Source organism: Lactuca serriola, chromosome 9 (assembly GCF_051521515.1).
Source record: "Lactuca serriola cultivar US96UC23 chromosome 9, Lser_US96UC23_V15, whole genome shotgun sequence".
Taxonomy (NCBI): domain Eukaryota; kingdom Viridiplantae; phylum Streptophyta; class Magnoliopsida; order Asterales; family Asteraceae; genus Lactuca; species Lactuca serriola.
In genome coordinates, this window is record NC_136416.1 from 63,558,265 (window position 1) to 63,585,091 (window position 26,827).

Sequence of the window (26,827 nt, forward strand, 5' to 3'; positions counted from 1 at the left end):
CTTTACTAAAGGAAATACCTTTTTATGGAAAAGACCATGAAGATGCCTACAAACATTTGGATGAAGTCAATGATGTAGCTGATTACTTCAATGTTCTAAACGTGCCCCGCGAGACTCAGCTACTTCGTATGCTTCCGGTGACATTCAAAGGTGCTGCAAAAGACTGGCTCAAGTCACTTCCCCCCGGATCAGTCACCACTTGGGCCAAGATGAAAGAAGAATTCATTGATCACTTTTGCCCACCTTCCAAGATAGCCAAGTTGAAGAAGGCCATTGCTAACTTTGAACAACAAGCTGGAGAGTCGCTATATGAAGCATGGGAGAGGTACAAGAGCTTACTAAGAAACTGCCCACACCATGACCTAAACAGCCAGCAAGAAGTATCCATCTTCTATGATGGAGTTAATGTCACAACCAGGCAGTTACTAGACTCGCAAGGCCCGCTCACAAAGAAGCCACCCCCGGTGATCAAAGAATTGATTGAAGAATTCTCTAAACACTCTAGAGAATACCACAACCCTAGGCATGATGTCACTAGGGGAGCCACTTATGCAGCTACTGAAGACTTATCCGCGTTCATGGCTATGCTAAAAACAATGGATAGGAGGATGGATAAGATGGATCAAACAATCCATGCTATTCGGGTGGGTTGTGAAAACTGCAATGGGCCTCACCTCACTAGAGACTGTGATTTAGATGAGAATGGCAACAAGAAGGCGCAAGTGTGTTATTCAAGTGGGGACCGATTTGATGAAGACTGGCGCAAACAAAAGAAAGAGTGGCTCCCTTATGAAAAATACAAATAACCATAGGAGTGAATTGGTTGAACCTAAATAGAAACATCTTTATCAAATTTGGTGAATTAGTTGTTTGCTTTAGTCATTTAGTTAATTAAGTGTTGCTTAAGTTTCTAGTCTTGTAAAACTAGAAGAAAAACCTTTTACTTTCATTAATTGCTTTAGTTAAAAATTAGTTATTAGTTTAATTTTCCGTTCCCTGAGTTCGACACCTTACTTACTAAGCTATACTACTAAAAGACAGGTTCACTGCCTTTGTGTGCTAAATATATCAATAAAAGTAGGGATAAAACAAGTGCATTTTACACACATCAATAACTTTCGCATCCGAACTTCGTTTTTGATGTTTTTATATCCACACGTAGGTGAGACCATGCTCTACAACTTTCATTTAGACACCGTCGGTTAATTTTGACTTTATTTTTAAAGTTATATTTTTAACAGGTTGGGATAGGGAAAGTCTGTTAAAAATTCATAACTTCTTCATCCGACGTCCGTTTTGTCTGTCTTTTTACCGTTAAACTACAATCGATAATATCTACGATTCTCGTTTAGGTTGTGTTGGCTAAAGATCGTCCGATCTAAAATTCGAGTTTAGGTTGCATATCACTTTGCCAAGACTTAGAAAGTTCATAACTTCTTCATACGATGTCAGATTTGGACATTCTTTTTATGCACACTCTCGGTTTAACGTATACTACGACTTTCATTTAGATTGCTAAGGCTAAAAAGTGTTTTATCGTAAATTCACTTTTTACGTCATACAGCGTCGTGTTGGTTCAGTCGCGAAATTCAACATGTCATAACTCGAATTTTAGTATTTTATCTCCAAAATCCTTGTTTCAACCACTATAACTTTCTTCATAGATATCAGCTTTATCTAACATTTATTTTCGATGCTTATTTTTATACTTAATTCATTAAATCATAATAATTAAGTATAAAACACATAATACTCAAATAATACATCTTATTATCTCAAAACAAATTACAAATGTTGACCTAGACTATTACATCTGATGGGTTTTGGTCCTAAGAACATCCTATGTGCTCATACAAACCCTAATGCTTGGATCTAGGTTTCTCTATTGTACATGCAAGTTATCCAAGACTATAAACCTTAATTCTAGCATTCAAGTAATCATATTAACATGAGAATAGGTTTAAGATCATACCTTGATTGTTATGTAGCAATAACAATCCTAATTCCTCTTTGTATTGACTTTAGAAAGCCTAGAGTCACAAATGTCACTCCTTTAATGGTTCACAAACACCATAAGCAAGAGGATGAATAGGAGAGAGGAAGGAGGCTGCCCTAAAACGTGTGAAACCCTAGAATGAAGCTTAGCCACGTTTTTGGTCCTTAAGGGGTCTATATATAGTGAGGCTATTAGGGTTATCTAACAAGGAAACCCTAATTTGGATGCTTAAGCCCTAAGCAACCCATGGATCCCTTTCCTTAAGGCCTTGGACGATTTCCTTATGGGCTTCCCCATAGAATTCGTCCACTCCTTATTATAAGGCAATCCATGGCCCAAATTGCAGTTATCTTATAATTACAATTCCAGTCCCTTAAGTTTAATTAATCTCTTTTAGTCACAAAACTAATTACCAATTAATTACTGACTAATATTAATTAAACAATATGATCTCTCCTTTAATATATTATTCTCATAATATATTAATAAATCATATTTAATCCTTTCTCTCCATAATTCATCCTATCAAGTTGCTTTGGTGAAGGCAACCCAAAAGGACCATGCACCATCGGGTCAAGTACATACCAAAATAGTTATAGACTTAGACACTAATCCAACAGTCTCCCACTTGGATAAGTCTAATAACTATTATGCGTATGACTTAAGATCCTGATCTGCAATCGTAGCTTTCCAAAGCCGCTGTCAACTCTGATCCTATCAGATACACGTGTCCTTTAGATAAGGGATCATATATTCCTCCATGCTAGATATCATATGAGATATGATTTCAAATCATTCTCTTTGTACTATATCTCGATTTCCGATTTATGACGACTGACTAATTGAACAAATCAAATTAGCCCTAGCCCGACCAAACATTTACGTTTGTCATCACTAAATCATCGAGGGGCCCAAAGATATCGCTTTTATCCTACTTTGGATAAAAGGAACGGATAAACTTTGATACAATGCTTGCTTGCACTTACTCACCAAATCACACACAACAATATGTTTTATAACACCAAGTTACTAGTGCATTTACATATTATCAATGTGCAACCGCTTTGCAAGATACAACTCACACATCTCGGTTTCAACAATATAAGATGTTATCGTCTCACCAATCACTCGTGATACAATTCATGGAGTGATCCAAGTGAGCGTGGGTTTAATCCAATGCTCAAATTCATATTCATAAGCACTCATGAACGTTGCAGCAAACATTTGCTTATGTCTAATGCTCTTTAGACAATCCACACACCAATTCACGACAGTCTTCATTCATACTTACTTCCAACATATGAACGACTGTGGCCCGTTCGAATAATTCGATTATTCTTAATAAACTCAATTATTTTGGAAGTCAAAACATGCAAAGTGAAACACAAGAATAATACTAATCCCATATGGCCTCAAACCTTTGAGTATAAATAAAACTCCTTTTATTTATCACCATACCGATTACTCATTATTTGTCGTTTCGGGTAATCAACTTCTTACTTGAATTATTACACTTGTCCCATGCTCCTAGCATGCACACAATGTTTACCTATGGTTCTTACTTTGTGAAATAGATCAAATTGAAAACACTTCCAATCATTCTCATTTCACAACTCCAAATCCTTTTTCATAAGTGAAAGAATATCAAATTTTTGCTACTTATAGAATATGCTAGATTCTAATATCCTATGCAACGATCCTTTCGTAATGTCACTGCACCAAGGTCACAACGACTATTGCCAATGATATTACAAAGTCTTCTATCGGGGATTGTTACAAGACAATTCCTTAGATATGATGTCTCTCACTCAAAGTACATTCCTTTGAACATCCTTTTGCATAAAAGTTTCTAATCTAGTCATAGATTTTTCAATATTCAATTCCCAATATGGACACGCTTTCATATTTTCCATATGACTACTCATTCTTAATATAATCTTGTCTATTCGTAATAAAGTCGATATGGTCCATTCAATATGGAAACATTTCCATATTTTCCATATGACAACTCATCGTTAATAGAATCTTTTCTATTCATAATAATGTCGATATGGTCCATTCAATACCATGCTTCCAACTACTCACAAGCAACCAATCATCGTCGAACTTTGGATTGTCCTTTGATAGTTGTTTAATTATTTTAGTCAAAACCAATTCTAGTCCCTTTTCCCTCTAAATGCGCTAGACATTTGGAAAATTTTAGAATGGTCAAACATTAAAGCATTTGCAATCAATCATATACCCGAAGCGTATGGGACACGACGCATAATGCTTTATTTGCTATGTTCTCAAAATTTGAATTGTGAAGAGGAATGCCGTAATCATAATCGAAATTTTAAGAACACACTATGTACCTTTGACTAAATTTTATTAACATTCCACAACCTAAGCCTTTAGATTTGAAATGAAGCATAATATTCTCTCCCTTAATTATAACAAAACAACTATTCCATCCTTACAACTTTGCAAAGAATGACTCTTGTTTTCTATAATTAATATTGCCAACTTGCAATACTTTCCTTAATAATCATACAATCATAACATTTATGCTCCCACTATCATGATGATTATTATAAAACATAACACTTATGCTCCCACTAGCTTTGACATGCATTCAGAAACAGCCTAACTTTCAGAAAAACAATACTTATTGAATTTCTTAAGTTCATGTTTCCAATACCTAATGTTTTGATAATCTTTTATCAAGGCTTATACACCTTTGCCTTAGATAGTTCATGTGTGTGTCTAAACAATTGCCAAACCTCACAATTCAAATTATGGAAAGGGATACCGTAACCATAATCGAATTCGAGAATGCAATTTTACAATCACTATCTTCTTAAAATCTTTCTTAGTGAAAGTATTTCCTCACAATTATTTTCATGAAGGAGGAAATCTTATGACACTTAGATTTAAACGGTGTATTTGTTCCTATCCATGTGAATTTTTCACAACCAAAGTTTACGACAAATTCAAACTCATATGGATCGAACTTTCTTAATCTCGATTTCTTGCCTTATGGTAGCACAACTGCCCACCATGTCTTCCAATTAGTTAAGCAGCTCACCCTTTCCTATCAATGTACCTTTCATTCATTAAGGTGCCTTGCCTTTTATGCGTTTAAAATGAGAACTCATAGAACTCACATGCATAATTAACTCAATTGGAATGGCACAGAAACAAAATAATGTCAACACGATAGGTTGTAAACCTCAACTCGTGTGCCAGTAATGATCAATAAGGTCTATTTTGATTTGTTCTTGAAACCTTTCAAGACCATTAAGACTCCCACTGAATCCTTGACATATAAGATTCTCTTGTCAATAAACATTTCTGGACAAACAAATATTCAAGAGTTAGTGTGGTTTTTATCAAAACACTTCATAAATTGGTCCTAGTTGGTCTTTGTCTTATCCAAGACATCACAACTCTCCACATTTGATGAATGTTATAAACCTTCTTAATACTTATCACTCAATGTCGCAATCTTAACTCTAAGACTTGTTTTGGAACGAAGTATGATTGACCTCTTGATTTAACCATTTCTCCAATCCTTGATTCCTCTTCTTAAACATACAATTGTACTAAGACTCACTTAGAGGATCAATTGAGATATGGTTCTTAATTATTAAGACCTATCATAAAGCATAAAAGCTATTCTCCTTTCTTCTTAGAATGGAGAAACTTTTATCTTTCTGCCTACTTGATTCTTCTTATTCGTTCTGCTATTGATTTAAACTTTTTCAATCAATTCAGAATTACACTTAATCTTGTAAGTATAATCATATTTACTAAACCTTTAGTAAATCATGACGAATATCTTTGTTACTCTTACGGTGGACTTGATCAACACGCAACTTTGTGTATTCGATCTCTAAGTCCTTCACTTGACACTTTGTCAATGAATTAGTCTAATTTCCAAATATGAAATTTCTCATTCATCGTGCAACCAAGTTGCATGATTCCAAGTTTCTGTCCAATTGAAACTTGGGCGATGTGAAACTCTCCCTATTTGGTAAACTCTCGACTTTCCATAAATAACGTAATAAGAACCAAATCCATTATTGCTAATAATAGAAACATTCAAACATCAATTTTTCATATACGCCATTGCAAGGATAAATAAATAATATAAAATCAAAATTTATTTTATTGCGGAAAAAAAAATTGTCCTTACAATGCAATTCATTGAAAAACTATGCTAATACATCTTTCTTAGCAATCTAATTCTAACTCTAAGTAGTAGCTCAAGAATCTAATCTTCGAGAAATACGATCGAAATCCATTCATTCACGGTTAGATTCTGCTCACTTCTTCCTTTAAGCTTCCTTTCTTTTCTTCGATCCTACAAAACATCAATTGTAATCTTATCACATTATGTATTAAGAATCTAGAATAGAAGCTTAAAAGAGTTAGTTAATGGATTTTACCTATATTAGAGCCATACGTTTCGACTCTCCCTTCTCTTAGATCTCTTAGGTAAATAAGTCAGCTTCGTCTCCAATGCCCCTTCTCTTGGCAATAAAAGCAAATTGACTCTTTTGGAACAGGACATGGAACTACTTCAGACATTGCCTTTCTCTTATGATCAAACTTTTTGATCATAGCATGTCTTTCGTTGCCATTGTCTATGTCCATAAAGGTCTTGAAGGCAGATTCACCAATCAACTTTGCTCTTCTATTGCACCAAACCATTGCTGATTCAGCAGCAATAAGCATATATGTGAGATCTATAAGGCTCACGTCGCGGTTCATCATATAGTACTCTCTTACGAACTCACTATATGAGTTAGGAAGTGACTGAAGAACCCAATCAACAGCCATTTCCTCACAGACAACGGATCCCAACATTGTTAACCTATCCATGTGTGACTTCATCCCTAGGACGTGTGCACACACCGACTTTCCTTCTTTATGTTTACTTGCCAAAAGGGCTTGAGTGATCTTGAACTTTTCAAGCCTTTGAACTTGTGGGTTAGGGAGAATAATTGGAGGAGGTGGATGAAGTGAAGCATGATTTATTGTTCCTCGATCGAATCGTGAAATATCATCTTCATGTGGAAAGCTTATTCCACGAGATTTGGGAAGACCATAGTTGTTGAACTTTGACATCTACAAAATGGGAGAAAACAAACTCAAGTTAGTTGATTGATTGAGTCCTTAGTAAATCACCCAAATGAAATACTAAGGCTAGGACCCAACACAATATTCTACAACTCGGGAGAGGGATGCCGTAACCCAAATTGCAGAACATTTGAAGGTAAGTGAATGACGATTCACTAATTTCCACCATGAAAAACGAAAAATAAATTTAAGTTTTAATTCTATGAAAACTCCTAGAATCTTTGAGATTCATTGAATATTTCAATGGCATGTTTAAATCTCGATATGCCCCTCTTGTTTGTGACTGGGATGTCGAGGATCACAAAGCGGGTGTGAATAACCATGCAAACTACATGGTGCCCCCACATGTTACAATCACCTATTCGATGTGCCGGTAAACCACACACGCTCCACCGAACTATGACAAACATTGAGTCACCCTTTGTTACCTTTGCTTAGAACCATTTAGTGTGCCGGTAAACCACACACGCTCCACTAACGTCTTCGCAAGGGCACAAAGTGTAATTTCATGGAATTGCATCAATTCACTTTGCCTAAGTAACTAAGTTTGGGAATTTGAAAAACATTTAGTTACTTTTATACTTCATTATACTTATAATGGAAGGTTTCGTCCTATCCTACCCGTTCGGCTAACGACCCTTCACTAGTCAAGAGTGCGGTGGGTAAGAGTGGATACTCATTCAATCGCCATTTTATAGGAAATTTCCTTAAACACCCCTTATAGACCAGCTTCGTGAATGAGGCCTACTAACGGTAAAACTGACTTTTACTCATACATATATATAATGTTAGACTTTTAATGTTATATATATATATATATATATATATATATATATATATATATATATATATATATAGTATAGGGTGTATTTTACACTTTTAAAATATTAGGTGGTCAAATTTAACAATTATACTTTTAATTCAATTAAATTTTAAACCAAAAACTTTATGGATTTATTAAACTTCTTTTAATTATACACCTTAATTAATTAATAAAACCTTAAGGGTGTGATTTGAACTTTTTCAAAACAATACTAGAGTTTTAGAATTTAACATTCCTAATTAAAATTTTTAATCAACTTTTAAATTCCAAAACTTGAGGGCAAGTTTTGAAACATTTCAAAACATTAGGGTTTAGAATTTAAATATACATCAAAATTAAACTATTAATCAAAATTTAATTTTCAAAACTTAAGGGCAAGTTTTGAAACCTTTTTCAAAACATTAGGGTTTCAACTATTTAAATTTCAAAACAACAAAACTTTTGGGTTCAAATTTAAACTATAAAACCTAAAGGGGAAAACATGAAACTTTTCATAACAACAAGGATCAAATAACAAATAATCTAAATTAACATTTAATCACATAATTATCCATATTTGATTTATTTAATGATTTCTTGCAAAACAATTTACCAATTTAATCAAAATAATTAATCAATTATCACATAAGGAAACATATATTTTATTAATTGATAAATATCTTCAATTAGATCAAGAATATAGTCAAATCTATCATAAAATCGGATTTATATTGATCTAATATGATAAGACAACTATCCTTGAGCAAAAACAGCAAGAAATCCCGAAGTTTGCTCCATCTGACGAGTTGACTCGTCGAGTCAAGCATGGACTCGTCGAGTCAGCATGGACTCGGCGAGTTCAGCTATGGACTCGGCGAGTCCAGCCTCCAGAAACACAAAAAACGAATTTTTCAAACATATAATGCATTAATACAATAGAAACCAATCTAGGCTCTAATATCACTGATGAGTTTTGGTCCTAAGAACATCCTATGTGCTCATACAAACCCTAATGCTTGGATCTAGGTTTCTCTATTGTACATGCAAGTTATCCAAGACTATAAACCCTAATTCTAGCATTCAAGTAATCATATTAACATGAGAATAGGTTTAAGATCATACCTTGATTGTTATGTAGCAATAACAATCCCAATTCCTCGTTGTATTGACTTTAGAAAGCCTAGAGTCACAAATGTCACTCCTCTAATGGTTCACAAACACCATAAGCAAGAGGATGAAGAGGAGAGAGGAAGGAGGCTGCCCTAAAACGTGTGAAACCCTAGAATGAAGCTTAGCCACGTTTTTGGTCCTTAAGGGGTCTATATATAGTGAGGCTATTAGGGTTATCTAACAAGGAAACCCTAATTTGGATGCTTAAGCCCTAAGTAACCCATGGATCCCTTTCCTTAAGGCCTTGGATGATTTCCTTATGGGCTTCCCCATAGAATTCGCCCACTCCTTATTATAAGGCAATCCATGGTCCAAATTGCAATTATCTTATAATTACAATTCCAGTCCCTTAAGTTTAATTAATCTCTTTTAGTCACAAAACTAATTACCAATTAATTATTGACTAATATCAATTAAACAATATGATTTCTCCTTTAATATATTATTCTCATAATATATTAATAAATCATATTTAATCCTTTCTCTCCATAATTCATCCTATCAAGTTGCTTTGGTGAAGGCAACCCAAAAGGACCATGCACCATCGGGTCAACTACATACCAAAATAGTTATGGACTTAGACACTAATCCAACAACATCATCATTAATGTCTAGCGTAGAAACACGAACGTTACACTAAACCTTATGATAATCGGTCTCTGGGTCACGACCCTGAATTATGAAATGATTCGAAACAGGGTGTTACATAGGGTTTTTCTTATACAAGTTTAAAGGTGATGAAGGATGAGGGTGAAGGAAACCCTAGTCCCTCACTACCTTTAAATAGGGTCCAACTCCGAATTTAAGGTTTTACATTTGATCAAGTGTCACGTCGTGGCACTTAAATAACCCTTCCTGCGTAACACTGCCATGTCATGTCGTGACGGTGCTTCCCTCACGCCGTGACCACCTTGAAATCCATATTAACTTAATTTTCGTACCTCGAGGATTCGAATTTTACAGTTATGGGGGTTCAAATGAATATGGTTGAAGAAATTGAATAAATAAACAATTAAATAGTTCTTAAATTAATTGGGTTTAAAAATACTTAACTGTTGAACTTTCTAATAAACATCTCTTTATCATATTAATTATATTTAACTATATATAATAATAATAATAATAATAATAATAATAATAATAATAATAATAATAATAATTTTTTTTTTCTTGGGCAACATACAAGTGTTCTATTAGTTTTGTTATCATCTGAAAAAAGATATGACAAGTCACCAAAATGTTGTGATAACAACCATTTATTATAATTATTAATATTAAAACAATAATTAAAGGTAATAGTCTATGTAGTTAACGTGATCAAAATTTCAATAGCGACCACACACCGCTATTTGAAATTATAGTTATCATGGTGGTATAACGTTGATATAACAACCCTAATATTATATATAATTTTAATTTTATGTTATATATTTATATATAATTTATATAGTAGTGTATTAATACTATAAGTTTATATAGAATTGATATCATTAAAACTAAAAAGGCATATATGATCATAACTTCATAAATTAATAGTGAATTGTCAGTGTGACTATGTGAGGTAATACTTGGTAAATGATAAAGACTAAATCACAGTTTCACAAATTAACGAGTTTATAAGTGTGAAACACTGAAAAAGAAACATTTAACATTAAATCAATTACCATTCAAAGATTCACATGTGTAGGTAGATCATCGCAACTTAAATCATCGTGGTTTCCAAGCAGTAAAAAAAGAGACGAGAAAGATGTTACATGTCGTTCTTTGCTTTAAATGTTTTTTACTTTGTAGTTAATCAGTTTTGTTAATTGGGCTTATTAAAATGCAAATATAGTGACTCATTAGAAAGAGATTTAACTTGAAGTAGCTCACAATTGATTTTTTTTCTTTGACAAAATAACCAAATGACCAAAATGTGAACGAAAGTATAAATTCATGTATAGCGGTGATGAGGTTCGGGATAAATAGCGTCGTTAATAGCGCTAACACTATTTGAAAATAATGGTTCTGTATCACCACAAAACGCTATAGCACCACTAGCGCGCTATTGATAGGATATGTAATAACAAACCTATAATTTCGATCATTTTAAATAATAAACTTTGTTTTGATTTAAAAATATTTCACCTTTTATATTTTTCGATTTTAATACAATAGGGTTGAGGGTTTTTAAGAAGGCGAGAAGGGGGAGGTTAGGTTTTGTACCACTCAAGTCTCAAACATCATCTTCACTGTGAACGAGTGGAGAAAAAGTACAGATAGAGAGAGAGAGTAATAAGGTGAAATTTATTACTGACGTTTTTCTTGCCCTTATGAAGAAAAAAAGGAGATAATCATAAACTAAAAAACAAACCCCATTCGACTCGTACGACTACACCTTCCAATTGACTCCACCACCCTTTTCACATCTTCTTTTATCATCAGATCTATTTGCTCTCTCTTCCAGATCTGGGCGTCTCTTCTTCGACTTCATCATCAAGTTTCTGTTAGATCCAATCCTCACCTCTCTGTAGAAACCACTCACTGGATTTTTGATCAGGGTGTTATGAACTCGTAGAGGTTGGTATTTTTTGACCTATATTTGTTCCTTTTTTAATTTTCTGTATGTTTATAGCTAAGCTAGTTTCGAATTATCGTAGGAGCAGCTCAAAAACATTTGAAAAAAATGGGAAAAATCAAATTTGGGAGGTTTGATTTAGTTTGTGGAATAAAAGAGGGGAAATAGGAGTATTTCATCGGATCAAAATAGCGTTGATTATTTTATTCTTTAGCAAGTGATTCTGAGCAGCTCCGAATTTTATAGGAATTCGGATACTTTATTTGGTGGAAAAAATGGAAGAGGTTGGTACTCAACTAGCTCCTCCTTTATATATGTACAACACAATCGGTGCCGGAAGATTTCCCGATGCCCATCCGATGGCCAAGAAACGAAGCCTGCCGTATCAAAACCCAAACCTTATTCAACATCAGCAACAACAACAGTATCTACAAAGGTTAATCCCAACTTTAAATGAGCCACGGAACAGTTGGAACCCTAAAAATTGGGAATGGGATAGTTCAAGACTCGTGGCTAAACCCTTGGATATGATGGAGATTTCTAGAGAACAGCAACAGCAACAACACCATCATCAAACTGCTGTTAATCCTCCCAATCCCGATGGGTCAAAGAAGAGTCCAGTTGGTCAAAGGGAAGAAGATGAACGCCTCTTGTTGAAGCTTGGTGGTGGTGAGGAGGCAGCGACCAGGCCTAGCAAAAGGGTCCGATCTGGTTCACCTGGCAGTGGTTGTGCCGGGAATTATCCAATGTGTCAAGTTGATAACTGCAAAGAAGATCTATCCACTGCTAAAGACTACCATAGGCGTCACAAGGTTTGTGAGGTTCATAGTAAAGCTGGAAAAGCCCTAGTTGGAAAACAGATGCAAAGATTCTGTCAACAGTGTAGCAGGTTGGTTGATTCTTCAATCCATCACTTTCTTTTTCTTGAAACCTTTGCGCTAAATGACTAACTTACCCTTTTCACAAACTTGTTTCTAGGTTCCACCCTCTTTCTGAGTTTGACGAGGGGAAGAGAAGCTGTAGGCGTAGACTTGCAGGTCACAACAGGCGAAGAAGAAAGACACAGCCAGAAGATGTTGCTTTACAGTTATTAATCCCTGGAAATGGTGATAAAAATGGCGCCAATGACATGGATATTGTTGGTTTGCTAACAGTTTTAGCTCGTGCTCAAGGTAAACATTTTTTGTACGGTTATACCCCTCCTGTTTGACTTTAAACTTTCAGTACCCTGATATTTGTTCTTAAAAATATTAGGAAATGCAGAGGACATGAGCAGGAATTCTTCACCATTACCTAATAAAGATCAGCTTATGCAAATTCTCAACAAAATAAACTCTTTGCCTTTACCGGTTGACCCAGGGTCAAAACAACCAGTTCCTGGAAGCTTGACTAATGTTGACCAAGAGAAAACCTCTTCCGAGGTTCAAAAAGTCAACAAAAAAACCAGTTCATCAACCATGGACTTTCTTGGTGTTCTTTCAGGCTCTTCGGATGCACCTGAGCCATTGTCACAAAAAAGGAACCAAGTGATTGAGGCTGATAAGAACAAGACTAACTCTGGTTGTGTTAACCAAACCATGGTTCATTCTGGAGGAGAGAGAAGTAGCACTAGTTTTCAGTCTCGTGAGGATTCAGATTGTCAAGTGATGGACACACCCCTTAATTTACAGTTACAGCTGTTCAGTTCTTCACCTGAAGATGACAGTCCACCTAAGCTAGCATCAAGCAGGAAGTATTTCTCATCTGACAGTAGTAATCCAATGGAAGACAGGTCACCATCATCTTCGCCACCTGTCGTGCAAAGGCTTTTCCCAACAAAAGCTTCAAGAGAGAGAATGAAGCCTGAAAGTATGTCTACTAGTGGTGAAGTTACTGCAAATGTTAAAGCCACCATGTCTCTGGAGCTTTTTGGAGGGATGAATAATGGAGCTGATAATGTTTCCATTCAAAGCTCACCTTACAGAGCTGGGTACACGTCATCATCTGGTTCTGACCAATCACCTTCCAGCTTAAATTCTGATCCTCAGGTTGTTACACAATTAATACATTTATGAATCTTTTCTTCATGTGGAAGTCTAATTTGGTGTTTTTTTTATAGGATCGAACCGGGCGATTATCGTTTAAACTGTTTGACAAGGATCCGAGTCATTTGCCTGGGTCACTACGGACACAGGTGAGAAGGGGCGTTTTGGTCATTTTGCCTTGCTAATGAGAAATGAGAAAATTCTTGCTCTATTTTAACATGGTTTTGGTTTCTTGATTTTAGGTTTACAATTGGCTTTCTCAAAGTCCATCAGAGATGGAAGGATACATAAAGCCTGGTTGCGTGGTTCTTTCAATTTATTTGTCCATGTCATCGTCTTCTTGGGATCAAGTGAGTAAATTAGTTCTTAGCTATTAAAGCAGTGATCTTTCCCTCCTTTTTAAGATTTTTACTGAGTTGTGATTTTTCTTGCAGCTTGAAGGAAACTTTCTTCAGTATATCAATGCTCTTGTGCAAGAATCTGGTACTGATTTCTGGGGATCCGGAAGATTCTTAGCACATACTGAAAAGCAAATAGCTTCACATAAAGATGGTGAGTCATCAGTCGTGTTATTATATCTTGTTTTACACTTATATTATTGTTCATTTGTCTAAATCTTTCATGTTATGATATTTATCAGGCAAGGTCCATTTGTTCAAATCTTTGAAAGCATGGAGTTCGCCACAGTTGATTTCCATTTCTCCTCTAGCCGTTGTATCCGGAAAGGAGACTTCTTTTGTCCTAAGAGGCCGAAACCTAAGGACACCTGGCACCAAGTCTGTACCTATTCCTATACTAAATTAAGCTCAAATTATTAACACAGAGTGAAAATGTTAAAAAAAAATGAATTTCATGTTGTATCACAGAATCTATTGCACACATGCGGATGGATGTATACTGGAGGAAGCAACAGAATCAACAGATCAAGATTCTACATATGAGGAAATTAGCACACGTAGGTTCACAATTTGTGCACCTAGTGAACGTGGTCGATGTTTCATCGAGGTATATATCTATAATCCTTTTTAAAAATATTATCGAATCATGGTTTTATCAGAAACTTATGTTTTGAATTATATGAAACAGATAGAAAACGGTTTCAGAGGTACGAGTTTTCCTATAATCATTGCGGATTCTACTCTCTGCCAAGAATTGAACCTTTTGGAGGCTGAATTTGGTGAGGTCCAAAATAGGCAACCAAGTTTGGTGAAGGAAACCATACACTTTTTAAATGAGCTTGGATGGCTTTTCCAGAAAAAAAATGGAGGATCCGGATCTCATTATAGTCTCACTCGATTCAAATTCCTTCTTGTGTTCTCGGTTGAAAGAGATTTGTGTGGTTTAGTGAAAACTCTTTTAGGGATTCTTCTTCAAAAAGGCTCCGGGGGCATTACAGAAGACGATTCATCAATGGAGATGCTATATACAATTAACCTTTTAAACCGGGCTGTTAAAAGAAAATGCAAAAACATGGTTGATTTGCTCATACATTATTCAGTAGTTGGAGATACAGATACAGATTCTGCTGCTTCCAGAAAGTACATTTTCCCGCCAAATCTAGCGGGACCCGGCGGCATCACCCCCTTGCATTTGGCTGCTTGCACTTCTGATTCAGACGATATGGTTGATGCCTTGACAAACGACCCGAACGAGGTATTATTATTATTCCCATTTTGCCTTTCTTGGTGATTGTGGTTAAAGAGTAAGTGTTAATAATTAGTTTTTTGGTATATCTTAGGTTGGGTTGCTGAGCTGGAATTCTTCCTTGGATGCAAACGGGCTGTCACCATTTGTATACGCGACCATGAGAAACAACAACTCATACAACACATTAGTGGCACAAAAACTTGCAAACAGAATAGCGGGTCAAGTCTCTGTACATATCTCAAACGAGATAGAGCTTCAAACCGCAAGGAGGGTTGACCATGTTGACCACCATGAGCTTAGTTTCAGAGTGAGGGATCATCATGTGGGCACAAAATCTTGTTCAAAATGTGCGATTGTAACAGCAAAACACCCGAGAAGAATCCCGGGTTCACAAGGGTTGCTTCATCGTCCGTATATCCACTCCATGCTTGCAATAGCTGCGGTTTGTGTATGTGTGTGTTTGTTCCTTCGTGGGGCCCCCAATATCGGTTTGGTTGCTCCGTTTAAGTGGGAGAATTTGAACTTTGGTTCAATGTAAGAAAGAAAGAAAGAAAGAAAGAAAGAAACATATGGCACCACCTATGAAAAAGAATAAGTAGAGTTGATTAGAGAGCATAATTTTTAACTTTTGGGAAAGGTGAATAAGAAAAACGGGATCATTGATAACATTGCATGAGATAACGACGGTTTTTGTCCCCTGTTCTTGGTCTTTTACGTTCAAGTTCTTATTTGAAACCGAATGGAGACTTGTAGTAAGTAACATCAGGGGCGGATAAGACAATTGTGTCTTCTGGTTGATGTTATTAACCGTGGCTGACTTGTTACTAGTAGTTATTGTCTTTTAAGTATGTAAGTTTTTTTTTTTTTTTACTATAATAGCAGATAGCGTTTGTCTTCTCTTGTTTCTGTATATTGTTTTGCCAAATGGAAAAGGATCATATATTATATGTAATGTCTTCTCTTGTTCTTTGCTCAATAGATTATTTTTCATCATCTTTAGATTCTAAAACCAACCAACCAACAAAACACAAGATATTCATATAGAAATATAATAGTGTTTTTGTCGTATTGTTTTGGGTTAGGTTAGGTATAAAAAAGCATAAACGGCCGGCCTTAAAGAGCTCATATTTGGCACGTAATTGAGAATGAATATGTCATACGTAACCGACAAACAAATGTGAAGAATTTACGCCATCGTTTTCTTGTCTTTTGTATTGTTTTCATCTTCTAGAACTTTTCCATAAAAGCGAATTCAACAGAAAACCACTCCAGTCCTACTACCATGGCGAAAGTGGAGGTCGACGAGTGTCGAGGGGTGCTCAAAGTTTACAGTGATGGATCAATATGGCGATCAACTGAACCGAGCTTTCGAGTCTCTGTGGTTGACGATGGTTCGGTGCTCTGGAAAGACGTTCAGTTTGATCAACAAAACAACCTCCACCTCCGTCTTTACAAACCGGCTTCCGCTGTGGTCAAAAAGCTACCGGTGTTTTACTACATCCACGGCGGTGGTTTCTGCATCGGGTCACGAACATGGCCAAACTGTCAGAACTACTGTTTTAAACTGGCTCTGGCTTTACAAGCTGTAATTGTGGCTCCTGATTACCGGTTAGCCCCTGAGAACCGGCTTCCGTTGGCGGTGGAGGATGGGTTCACTTCCGTGAAGTGGCTCCAATCGCAGGCGGTGGCAGCTGAGCCTGACCCATGGCTGGTTGACTCGGCAGACTTTACACGTGTCTTCATCTCCGGTGACTCTGCTGGTGGTAACATTGCTCATAATATGGCGGTTCGGTTGAGGGCTGGTTCCAAGAGCTTGGAACCGGTTCAGGTTAAAGGCTATGTTCTCTTGGCACCCTTTTTTGGTGGGACCCAGTTAACGGAATCCGAGGCTCATGGTCCTAAAGACGCTTTCTTGAATTGGGAACTCATCGATAGGTTGAATTTACACTTTACACCCTTTTTGTTCTCAAATGTATGATTATGATTATCATCGGTGTTTTGAACCGGTTGATGTGTTTGTTGGTTAGGTTTTGGAGGTTATCGATTCCGGTTGGGGACACCATGGACCATCCTCTAGTGAACCCGTTTGGACCGGTTAGCTTGGATCTTGAACCGGTGGAGTTGGACCCAATGTTGGTGGTTTGTGGGGGTGCTGACCTATTGAAGGACAGAGCTAAAGACTACGCAGAAAGATTGAAGAAGTTGGGAAAAAAGGTGGAGTACGCAGAATTTGAAGGTCAGCAACATGGGTTCTTCACCATAGATCCAGATTCACAAGTATCCAAGGAATTGATGGAGATAATTAAAGACTTCATCAAACAGTATTCCATTTAATGATTGTATGCCTGTGGAAAGTTTGTAAAAGTTTCCATCCTTATGATAAAATTGAAAGGACGAATGTGGAATTAGTAATGAGTTTGTGTGATTTAGCGATTCTGTGTAGAATAAGTGAATGAAAAATGATTTTAATAGATATCATTTTTAGCTTTCTCTCTTGAAACTACGTTGAGTGGGTAATAGTGATAGAACGAATGTTACTATTTTAAAGTTCTGTCTAAGACCGGTTTCAAACAAAGAATTGAGGCAAGTGTTGTGAAATGGAAGTTTAGATCATGAAAAGCTTTTCAACTGTTAGACCATGAGATATGGGGGACGGTTTCCCTCCACCTAACCATCATCTCTTTCCATACCAATAATATTATTGTATATGTAATGATAGAAAAAGAAAAAGAAAAAGAAAAAGAAAAAAAAGAAGAAAATGATTGGCTGTAGTCTTCCATGATATTTATCATGAGACAAGTGTGTATGATTGTAGCATCAGGGATGATATGCACGACCGTGATAAGGTTGCCATCAGACCATGAACCCTCTGTCACCGGTATACCCTTTTGTCATAGGGTTTGTTTGAATGTTGATTATTTCGTTGAAATGATGACGGTTATTAATCTGAAATGTTAAGGAAAAAACGGATGAATGAAATGAAAGTTTATTGACAATGATAAAAATCCTTTCGTAAGTAAAATGCATATAATTATCATTTTTTACAAACTTAGCTAGTAGAAAATATATTTTATATTGTTATAACTAATATTAGATAAATGAAAATTTACTAACATAAATAAAGTATACATAGATTAACGATCTTATAATATAACACCCAAATAAATTTGTATAACAAAAAGAATATTAGCATGATAGCATCCAATCAACATGAATTAAAAAAATGAGTGCAAAGAAAGTTAAATTAATGAGAAAATGTGCACCCCTACCATTTACAAGGTAAGTGGGTCTATGGATGCGCATCTACTTTGCATAGAAGTAAAAATAATGGGAATGAAACTTACATAACCAATACACCCAATCCATTTCTTTACAGGTTATTGACATATAAATCCATTGGACACAAAATTACAAGACTTGCCACATATGGAAGATAACCTTCAAAATTTTTTAGAGATTGCTACTTTGGCTAATGATGATAGTACTAAAACGAAACCTTGTTTATTTTCATTGGGCCTACAACTTTTACTAACAGAGACATAAGAATAGAAAACAACCTTTTGCCTTGAAGTTATTTCACTTACACATTTCATCCAACAATTAATGTGCACATATTTCTTCAAGAAAACTAACAACTGCAAATGAAATTCAATCTAGTGTCGAAAACGAATGACAAAGAAAATGTGGGGAAAATAATCCAATACATACTTTTCTGTTCACATTGTTCTTGAGCACTTCTTTAGTTTGGACTTGAAATCAATTATCAATCTACTTTGTGTGTATAATTTTGTTGCAGATTGGATAGATTTTGATTGGTTACAAAATTCGATAAAAAGGGTAAAATAGGTAGTTTCCATTACTCGGGGGTTAGGAAGAATGAAAAACATGAAGGAATCACATTCCTTATTGAATACATATATAATTCCATTCCAATCACCAACCAAACATGCATTCTTTCATTCCTTCTTAATACTCCATTCTGTTCCTTGCGTGATTACCACATACTAAAGAGGGCTTGATCATTTAAATGGAAACGTGTCTGTGAGACGGTTAAAGGATCATGTCTTGCTTGGGACGTAGATATAGTTAAGTAACATAGTAAGGGCGTGTGTGTGTGATAGCAAAACAAATCGAACAACACTAATAAGAGTTTGTTAATGTTCGTTCGTTTAAGTTAACCGGATAGAAGAGGAGTGAATATGAACAAATAAACTAACGATTTTTATTTATTTATGTTCGTTTGTGTAAAAAATTATTTTGTTTGTGTTTGTTTTACAAAAATATAAATTTACATAAACAAACATAAATACACATAAACGGATGTAATTGTTAGGTTTCGGAGTCTATATGTGTTGTGTCTAAGTTTGATTGTGAAAGCTTTCACAGTTACATCTTAGTCTTCAATGTATAATTCCGATAGCATGTTTGGTTTTAGAGTTTTGTACACCTTAGGTTTCGTAGTGAATATTGCGTAATTGTTTTATAATGTGTTACTGCCTAGGTGTCGTAACCTTATTGGTTATTCTCTAACCGAATGCCTTTTTGTCAACCTACAAATAGGGATGTTAGTTAGAATGTAGAGTAAGCCTTTTGCAAGTTCTTACACTCAACAATTGTAATTGAAATTTCTTATTCTAAATCAAATTAGAAAATTATTTACTCTTTCGTATTATCATTTCTTGCTTTCAAACATGATTTCAATCATGCGAAACTAGTCTATCGATCCTACAAGTGGTATCAGAGCATGAAATCTTTGAACTGAGTTCAAATTGTTGAATTTTCTTGTGTTCTTCGAGTTTCTCGTTTGTCATTTCGATTTTCCTTGATCTCTTCCGCAATTACAATTGTTTGCAATTTGATTTGGAAATTCTTGTTCCAAAACTCGTTTTGATTTGAATTTCATATTTCAGTCATTGATTTGATCACATGTTCACTTTCAATTGAAATCATGGAAAAAGAAGACTCTCACATTGTTGCGTTCAATATATCGAGTAGTATTGGATCGAATACCAGAGTTCTAACTCTATTCCCGGATAATTACGAAGTGTGGGTGTTGCATTTTGAAGATTACTTCATTGGACACGAGAAGCATGGTTCATACATCTGGAAATCTATTAGTCAAGGTCCACATCTATTCTCGAAGACGAAATTTGTTTACTTTATTGCTGATTATGAAAGGCTTCGTGATAAGTGTACATACATGATCACTAAAGAGAAGGAGAAGCTTGAGAATGATTTGAAAGCGAAAAGGGAAATTCGCTTTGCACTTGCTCTAAATACTTTCAGGTTAGTGAGTTCATGCAAAACTACAAATGATATTTGGAACGTTTGATGGAGTTATATGTAGGCAACGACAATCAATTTCACTTTGTACAAACTTCATTGCTTTCGGACTTCGGTTCATTCAAATACAAGACTAGAAAGAGTATAGATCAGGTCTCTAAAAGATATAATCATTTGTTGAGCAGGCTGATGAAATATGATTTGGAACGTTCACTAATCGAGAAAAAGGTGAAATTTCTGCAAGGACTCCGTTCGGAATGGAAATCAATTGTGTTGACGGTGAAGGCTCATGAACAATTCAAAACGTACAAGTTGTTGCAAGTCATTGGGATTTAAATTTGCATGAAGATGAGGTCACTGAGGGAATAAAGTCAATTGCTAATGCTAGTCCATTGGATTTAATTACGAAAGAAAAGGTTTTCAAGGTGAAGATATCAAAGGAAAAGGTTTTTGTAGATTTTGATTCCGATGTTACAGATGATGAGTTTACAAGAGAAGAGATGGCTTTAATGGTGAGCAATCCCAAATAGTTTTTTTATGAAAAACTTTTCAAAGTTTAAGAATGACGGTAATTCAAGGTCTGAAAGTGGAGGTTCTAGATACAAAGGTTGTAATTCATTTCCCGATGAGAACAAAAGTGATGGCTATACGAATTATCAATAAAGTGATGATGAAAAGAAAGAGGCTGCTTGGTGATTCTGGTTACGATTGTAATTTATGCAATGGTAAAAATCACTTTGCATAGGATTGTGTGTTGAGAAATAAGAGTGAGAAGAAAGAGAAAATGAAGGATGAAGCGTATTATGTGAAGAAGATCGAGGATCTTAGGAAGATGAACGTTATACGGAAGGCACCGATTGTGGAGGAAGAGGATAGTGATGCAAGAAACATTTACGTTTGGTCTACAAACTCTCAGGATGAGGAAGTGCGAAGGCCATCTCACGACGCTTTGTTTGCTTCTAATGTTTCTACGGCTTCAAAGGATAGAAAATGTCTAATAGTGAAGAGTTCTAATTTTGATGGTCTAAGCTATAATTCTGAAGATGGAGATGATTCATACTAAACTCACATCATTCATGTTTATTAGAAAAGAGTACAGGGGAGCGCGTGGAAGCTTGTGAGAAGGTAACTGATAAGATACATTCTATGACGTGGAAGCTTGCGATAAGGTAACTGATAAGCTACATTCTATGATGTGGAAGCGTGTGATAAGGTAACTGATAAGGTACATTCTATTATTATATCCTTAAATATTTCGGCTTATCGTTATGATGATGAATTAAATGAATTAAGAGATACCATTTCATAATTAAGTGAAAGTCTATGATGGAAAGAAGAAAAGTATATAATCTTGATAACGATCTTAGTAGGTGCACTTTTAGAAATGAGGAAAGGAGGTTTAAAGTAGACAAATTAGAGATTGATATTTTTAAAGTTAGATATGATTTGGTTGTTATGAAGAATGATAATTGCAATGTTTTAAAAACCGGTTTTTTAATTGAACCGATCGGGTGATGTTTGTTTAACCGGATGGTCAAACCGGTTATATATTTTTATATGTTTTTAATTATCCTGCATACATTGATTACAAAACTTGTCATCTTTTTAGTATTACAAATGTAAATTGAATGCAACATATAAAAACAATCATTATACAAGCCAAAATCAAACAAAGAAGCCCAAAACAAACACAAAAATCCAAGACTCTTCGGTTCAATTCAGTCGGTTGAACTGGTTTTTTTTACCAAAACCGACCGGTTAAATCCGGTCAGAAAATTGTTATAAAACCGGTCCAAATCGAACCGTCGTCACCTCCGGTTCCCGGTTTGACCAGTTCAACCGGCCGGTTCAAACCGGTTTTTAAAACACTGGATAATTGTTTGTTAACAAATCAAAGAAACATCTTTTGTCACATTGCTAAATGAATGCATATACAATTAACTCAACTTTATCATAACAATGCAATTTCAGAACAAATTCGTTGTGATATGCTTCAAAATATCGTGAAAGAGAAAAAAGGTTATCCAAAAGAGTTGATTCTAAAAGCAAAAGCTTTCATTAACAATCAAAGAACATTTGTGGAAATTAATCTTTGTGAAAAGAAGACCAACGTTTTCAAAATGGTGAAAAATGTGAATGATATTCTGATTGTGAAATCTTTTTGGATTGATAAGACCAAATTTTTTCCAGTTGTTAACTCCAAATCGAAAATCTCACAAGGGCCGAATAGGGTTTTGATTCCTAAATTGGTGTAATTTTGTAGGTGATTCATGACGAACAATATGATTCAGAATGGTATATTGATAACGACTATTTGCATCACATGATCGGAAGGAAATCACAGTTATGAGATTTTCGAAGTTTGAAGGATGTTGGAAGAGTAAAATATGGAAACAATGCAACCGGTGAAATAAAAGGATTTAAAATGATTACGAATGAATAATTCACAATATGAAAGGCAATGTATGTTAAAGGTTTACAACACAATCTTATTACTGTGTCACAACTTGTTGTAGGTCTGAAAGTGTCATTTGATAAAGAATCCAAGAAGATGCTATTGAAGCAAAGAGAAAAGACGAAATGTATCCTTTAGATATTAAACCACTTGAAGGAAAACCATCCATTTGATTACTTTAGAGAGCTTCTTCTGATGATAGTTGTCTATGGAACCAAAGTTTATCACATTTGAACTTCAAAGATATAAATAAAATTGTTCTTGGTGATTTGTTGTGAGGTATTCCGTTACTTAAATATGGCAAAGATAATTTGTGCGCAACTTGTGGACCAGGTGTAGGGAAATTTAGGGTTTGTGGTGGAGATCTGGATACCAACTTGGATCGTGATATCACTTTCCGAACTAATATTTCTACCCTATGTCTGGGTTATAAGAAATTCAGCCTAGGATAATCCAAGTGGACACTTACGATTCTAGGCACAGAAATCGTAAGCCAATATGCTAGAGGATTCTGTGAAAGTATGATGAAAAACGAGAGCTTAAGATCGTATCTCTCTCTTCTGAAAAGAAGATCCGTTTATATAATAAATGATATTAGGGTTTCATTAGGGTTGGGCCGCTATGAGTTCCTTTGGAAACAAGTCAGGGTAATCCGGATTTTAATGAGGATTTAGGGTTACCAAAACTAACGGCGTTAGTTTTACCATAATCACCCTCAGCGGGACCCCACCCAGGGGCGCTGCCCCTAGACCCCGCCAAAGGGGCACTACCCCCGGACCCCTGACTAGTCGTCGAACCGGCTACTAATTTGATCTTATACATGTGTGCACTCCGCACCAATCCGTACACATATTAGATAACAAATTCAGAAGCCCCTTAGCTCACATGCTAATTCCAGTTACATAAAATGACATGGTGACACTAAAATCACCAACATTGGGAAAGAAAAACTGTAAAAGTCACTCTTCTATCATGAATATTGCTTCATATAGATCTGTGTGGTCCATCATATATTGAAAGCATTGTTGGTAATGAGTATATTCTTGTTATTGTTGATGATTTTTCTAGATTTACATGGGTTTATTTTCTTAAGCATAAATATGAAACCACTCAGAAGATGATTGACTTTTTGAAACAAGTTGAGTTCCAACTACAAAAGCTTATGAGGAAGATTCGTAGTGATGATGACACATAATTCAAAAACCACATTTTTGAGGAATTCCTGACAAAAAAGGAATCAATCACAATTTCTCATTCCCATACACACCTCAACAGAACGACATGGTTGAAAGGTGAAACCGATCTCTTTGTGAAGCTGTCAGAACAATGCTTTCATTTGCTAACTTAACTTTTTATTTCTTAGCTAATGCTATCAGAACCACATGCTTTACTTCAAATAAATCTTACATTCATAAATGATTTTTGATAACTCCACTTGAGATATTAAATAATTGTAAACCTAATGTGATATTCTTTAATGTATTTGGTTTCAGGTGCTTTATTTTCAATTCCAAATAGTATCACAATAAATTTGATGAGAAGGCCGATGATGCTATTTTCTTAGGATATTCTCTTACATCAAAGCTTACATAGTTCTCAACAAGAATTTTTGAAAGATTGAAGAAAGTTACTATGTTACATTTGATGACAAATTCATCAAATATTTTCAAAATGAAGTGACTCCTTGTGAATAAATTTTTTCTTAAACATGTTCCAAAATTTCTTAAATTGTGACGTTCGATGAAAATTTTATTTGATTCTTTGACGAACCTAAACGTGCTATTAACTCTGAAGCAAAGACTACTGAAAATGAAGGAGATGAATTGCTTAAGATCGTTGATGATGCAATCAATGATATTCAAGTACAAGTTGAGGGGGGAGCCCATAATCTCAAATTCGGAAATCAAGTTGTTGATGAAATTGTTTATCCAAATGATATAGGTGTCAGAGAACCTAATCTTTAGCATGTTGAGGGGGAGGGTCTTTTAATTCCGATGGAAAATGCTTAGGGGGAGCAAAATGTTTCTGAGAAAGTTCAAATTAAAACGACCAATGCTAATATCCAGGGGAGAGTCCGATGAATGGTGATGATAATATCCAGGAGGAGAGTCTGATGAGTGAAGATGGTGGTGATTATTCTAAAACTAAAGAAGTTAATTTTGAAATCATTCTAGAATATGATCCTACTTATCCTCTGATGTTGAAATGGACAAAAGATCATCTAAAGACACAAATCATTGGCAATCCAGCTACAAGTGTTTTAACTCATGCTCAATAAAAAGAAAGACAAACTTTGTTAAGCACAATTAAGGAGTTTTGCATGTTTAATTCTTTTATCTCAAAAAATGAACCAAAAATGGTGAAGATGGCTCTTGGTCAGAAATAAAGTGTGGCATTTGATTCCAAACCTCCAGATTCTTAACTTGTGTGTCTCATATGGGATTTTAGAAATAATTTAGATAAAGAAGGCAATATGGTGTGAAACAAGGCATGACCCATTGTGAAGGGCTATTTTCAAGAGGAAGGGATAGACTTTAAAGAGACATTTGCTCCTGTTGCGAGACTTGAAGCCATTCATATTTTCTTAGCTTATGTTGCACATAAGAACTTTGAAGTTTTTCAAATTGATGTCAAATGTGCATTTCTGAATGGCGAGCTTGAAGAAGCAATGTATGTTGAACAACCTCCAGGTTTTGTGAATGAAAAATATCTAGATGATTGCTATATTTTCGATAAAGAAGTTTATGGTTTGAAACAAGCTCCAAGGGCAAGGTATGATACTCTTACTCGTTTTCATAAACTATTAAAATTTAAACAAGGTTTAGTCCATCCAACTTTCTTTCACAAAAAGGTTGGGGATCATTTGATGGTTGTCCAAATTTATGTTGATGATATTATTTTCGGTTTAATAAATCCTAAATTGACTGCTGAATTTCAAACTTTAATGGAAACTAAATTTGAGATGAGATCAATGGGTCCTATTAACTTTTTTCTTAGTTTGAATACAAGACAGAGTAAAGAGCGAATATTCATCAACTAGGAAGCTTTCACAAAGACTTTATTGACGAAGTTCGAACGAATGGTGAGTCTAAAGTTAAAACCCCGATGACGTTCAAAACGAAGCTAACACCTTCACTTGACAAACCAACTACAACATCATTTTTATCGTAGTATTATTGGGTCATCACTTTATCTTACATCTAGTAGACCTGATATCATGTTTTCTTTTTGTTATTGTGCTAGGCATCAACTGAATCCAAGGGAACCACATATGATGGTTTTGAAGAATATTTTATGATACCTTTGCAATGCAACATCCTTAGGCTTCAGGTATTTGGCAAATACATGTTTCTTTGTATAAGCATACTCCAATGCCGATCTTGGTGGATGTGGTTTGGATCGCAAAAGCATAACTGGAGGGTGTCAATTCTTGGATGGAAAGCTTGTTAGTTGGCAATCTAAGAAACCAAAGTGTGTTTCACTTTCTACTGTAGAGGTTGAATACATAGTTGCAGCTGCTTGCACTTCTCAAATCATATGGATACAAAGTCAATTAAGAGATGATGCCATAAATATGAAGAAGATTCCTTTGTATAGTGACTCCGAAGGTACTATCAAAATTTGTCACAATCCAGTTCAATATTCAAAGACAAAACATCTCACACTCCAATATAATTTTATCAAGGATCATGCAGAAGATGGAAATATGGAGATTCATTTTTTTAAATCATCAGATCAACTTGCCGATATCTTCAAAAAGGCAATACCT

The 26,827-nt window shown here is 35.3% G+C and overlaps 2 protein-coding genes and 1 non-coding gene across 5 annotated transcripts; 2 read left to right on the forward strand and 1 right to left on the reverse strand.

The window, feature by feature from the left end:
- Window positions 1-257: 257 nt before the first annotated feature.
- LOC145077502 (small nucleolar RNA R71) lies at window positions 258-364 on the reverse strand. Its single transcript, XR_013693244.1, has one exon. It is a non-coding gene; the product is annotated as a small nucleolar RNA R71 (small nucleolar RNA).
- Window positions 365-11,340: 10,976 nt separating this feature from the next.
- LOC145072516 (squamosa promoter-binding-like protein 14) lies at window positions 11,341-16,296 on the forward strand. 3 transcript variants are annotated; one of them, XM_079018957.1, is made up of 11 exons: window positions 11,341-11,651; window positions 11,732-12,538; window positions 12,628-12,821; window positions 12,904-13,676; window positions 13,748-13,822; window positions 13,916-14,023; window positions 14,108-14,225; window positions 14,314-14,449; window positions 14,540-14,678; window positions 14,760-15,326; window positions 15,412-16,296. In XM_079018957.1, exons 2-11 carry the CDS (start codon window positions 11,925-11,927, stop codon window positions 15,856-15,858), a joined length of 3,171 nt encoding a protein of 1,056 aa, XP_078875083.1. In that variant the 5' UTR covers window positions 11,341-11,651; window positions 11,732-11,924; the 3' UTR covers window positions 15,859-16,296. The 3 variants fall into 3 exon arrangements, with proteins under 3 accessions (XP_078875083.1, XP_078875084.1, XP_078875085.1); XM_079018958.1 differs by having other exon boundaries at window positions 11,738-12,538; XM_079018959.1 differs by having other exon boundaries at window positions 11,896-12,538.
- A 154-nt stretch (window positions 16,297-16,450) lies between these two features.
- LOC145072517 (strigolactones hydrolase CXE15-like) lies at window positions 16,451-17,823 on the forward strand. The gene is made up of 2 exons (XM_079018960.1): window positions 16,451-17,255; window positions 17,348-17,823. Exons 1-2 carry the CDS (start codon window positions 16,603-16,605, stop codon window positions 17,652-17,654), a joined length of 960 nt encoding a protein of 319 aa, XP_078875086.1. The 5' UTR covers window positions 16,451-16,602; the 3' UTR covers window positions 17,655-17,823.
- The last annotated feature ends 9,004 nt before the right edge of the window (window positions 17,824-26,827 follow it).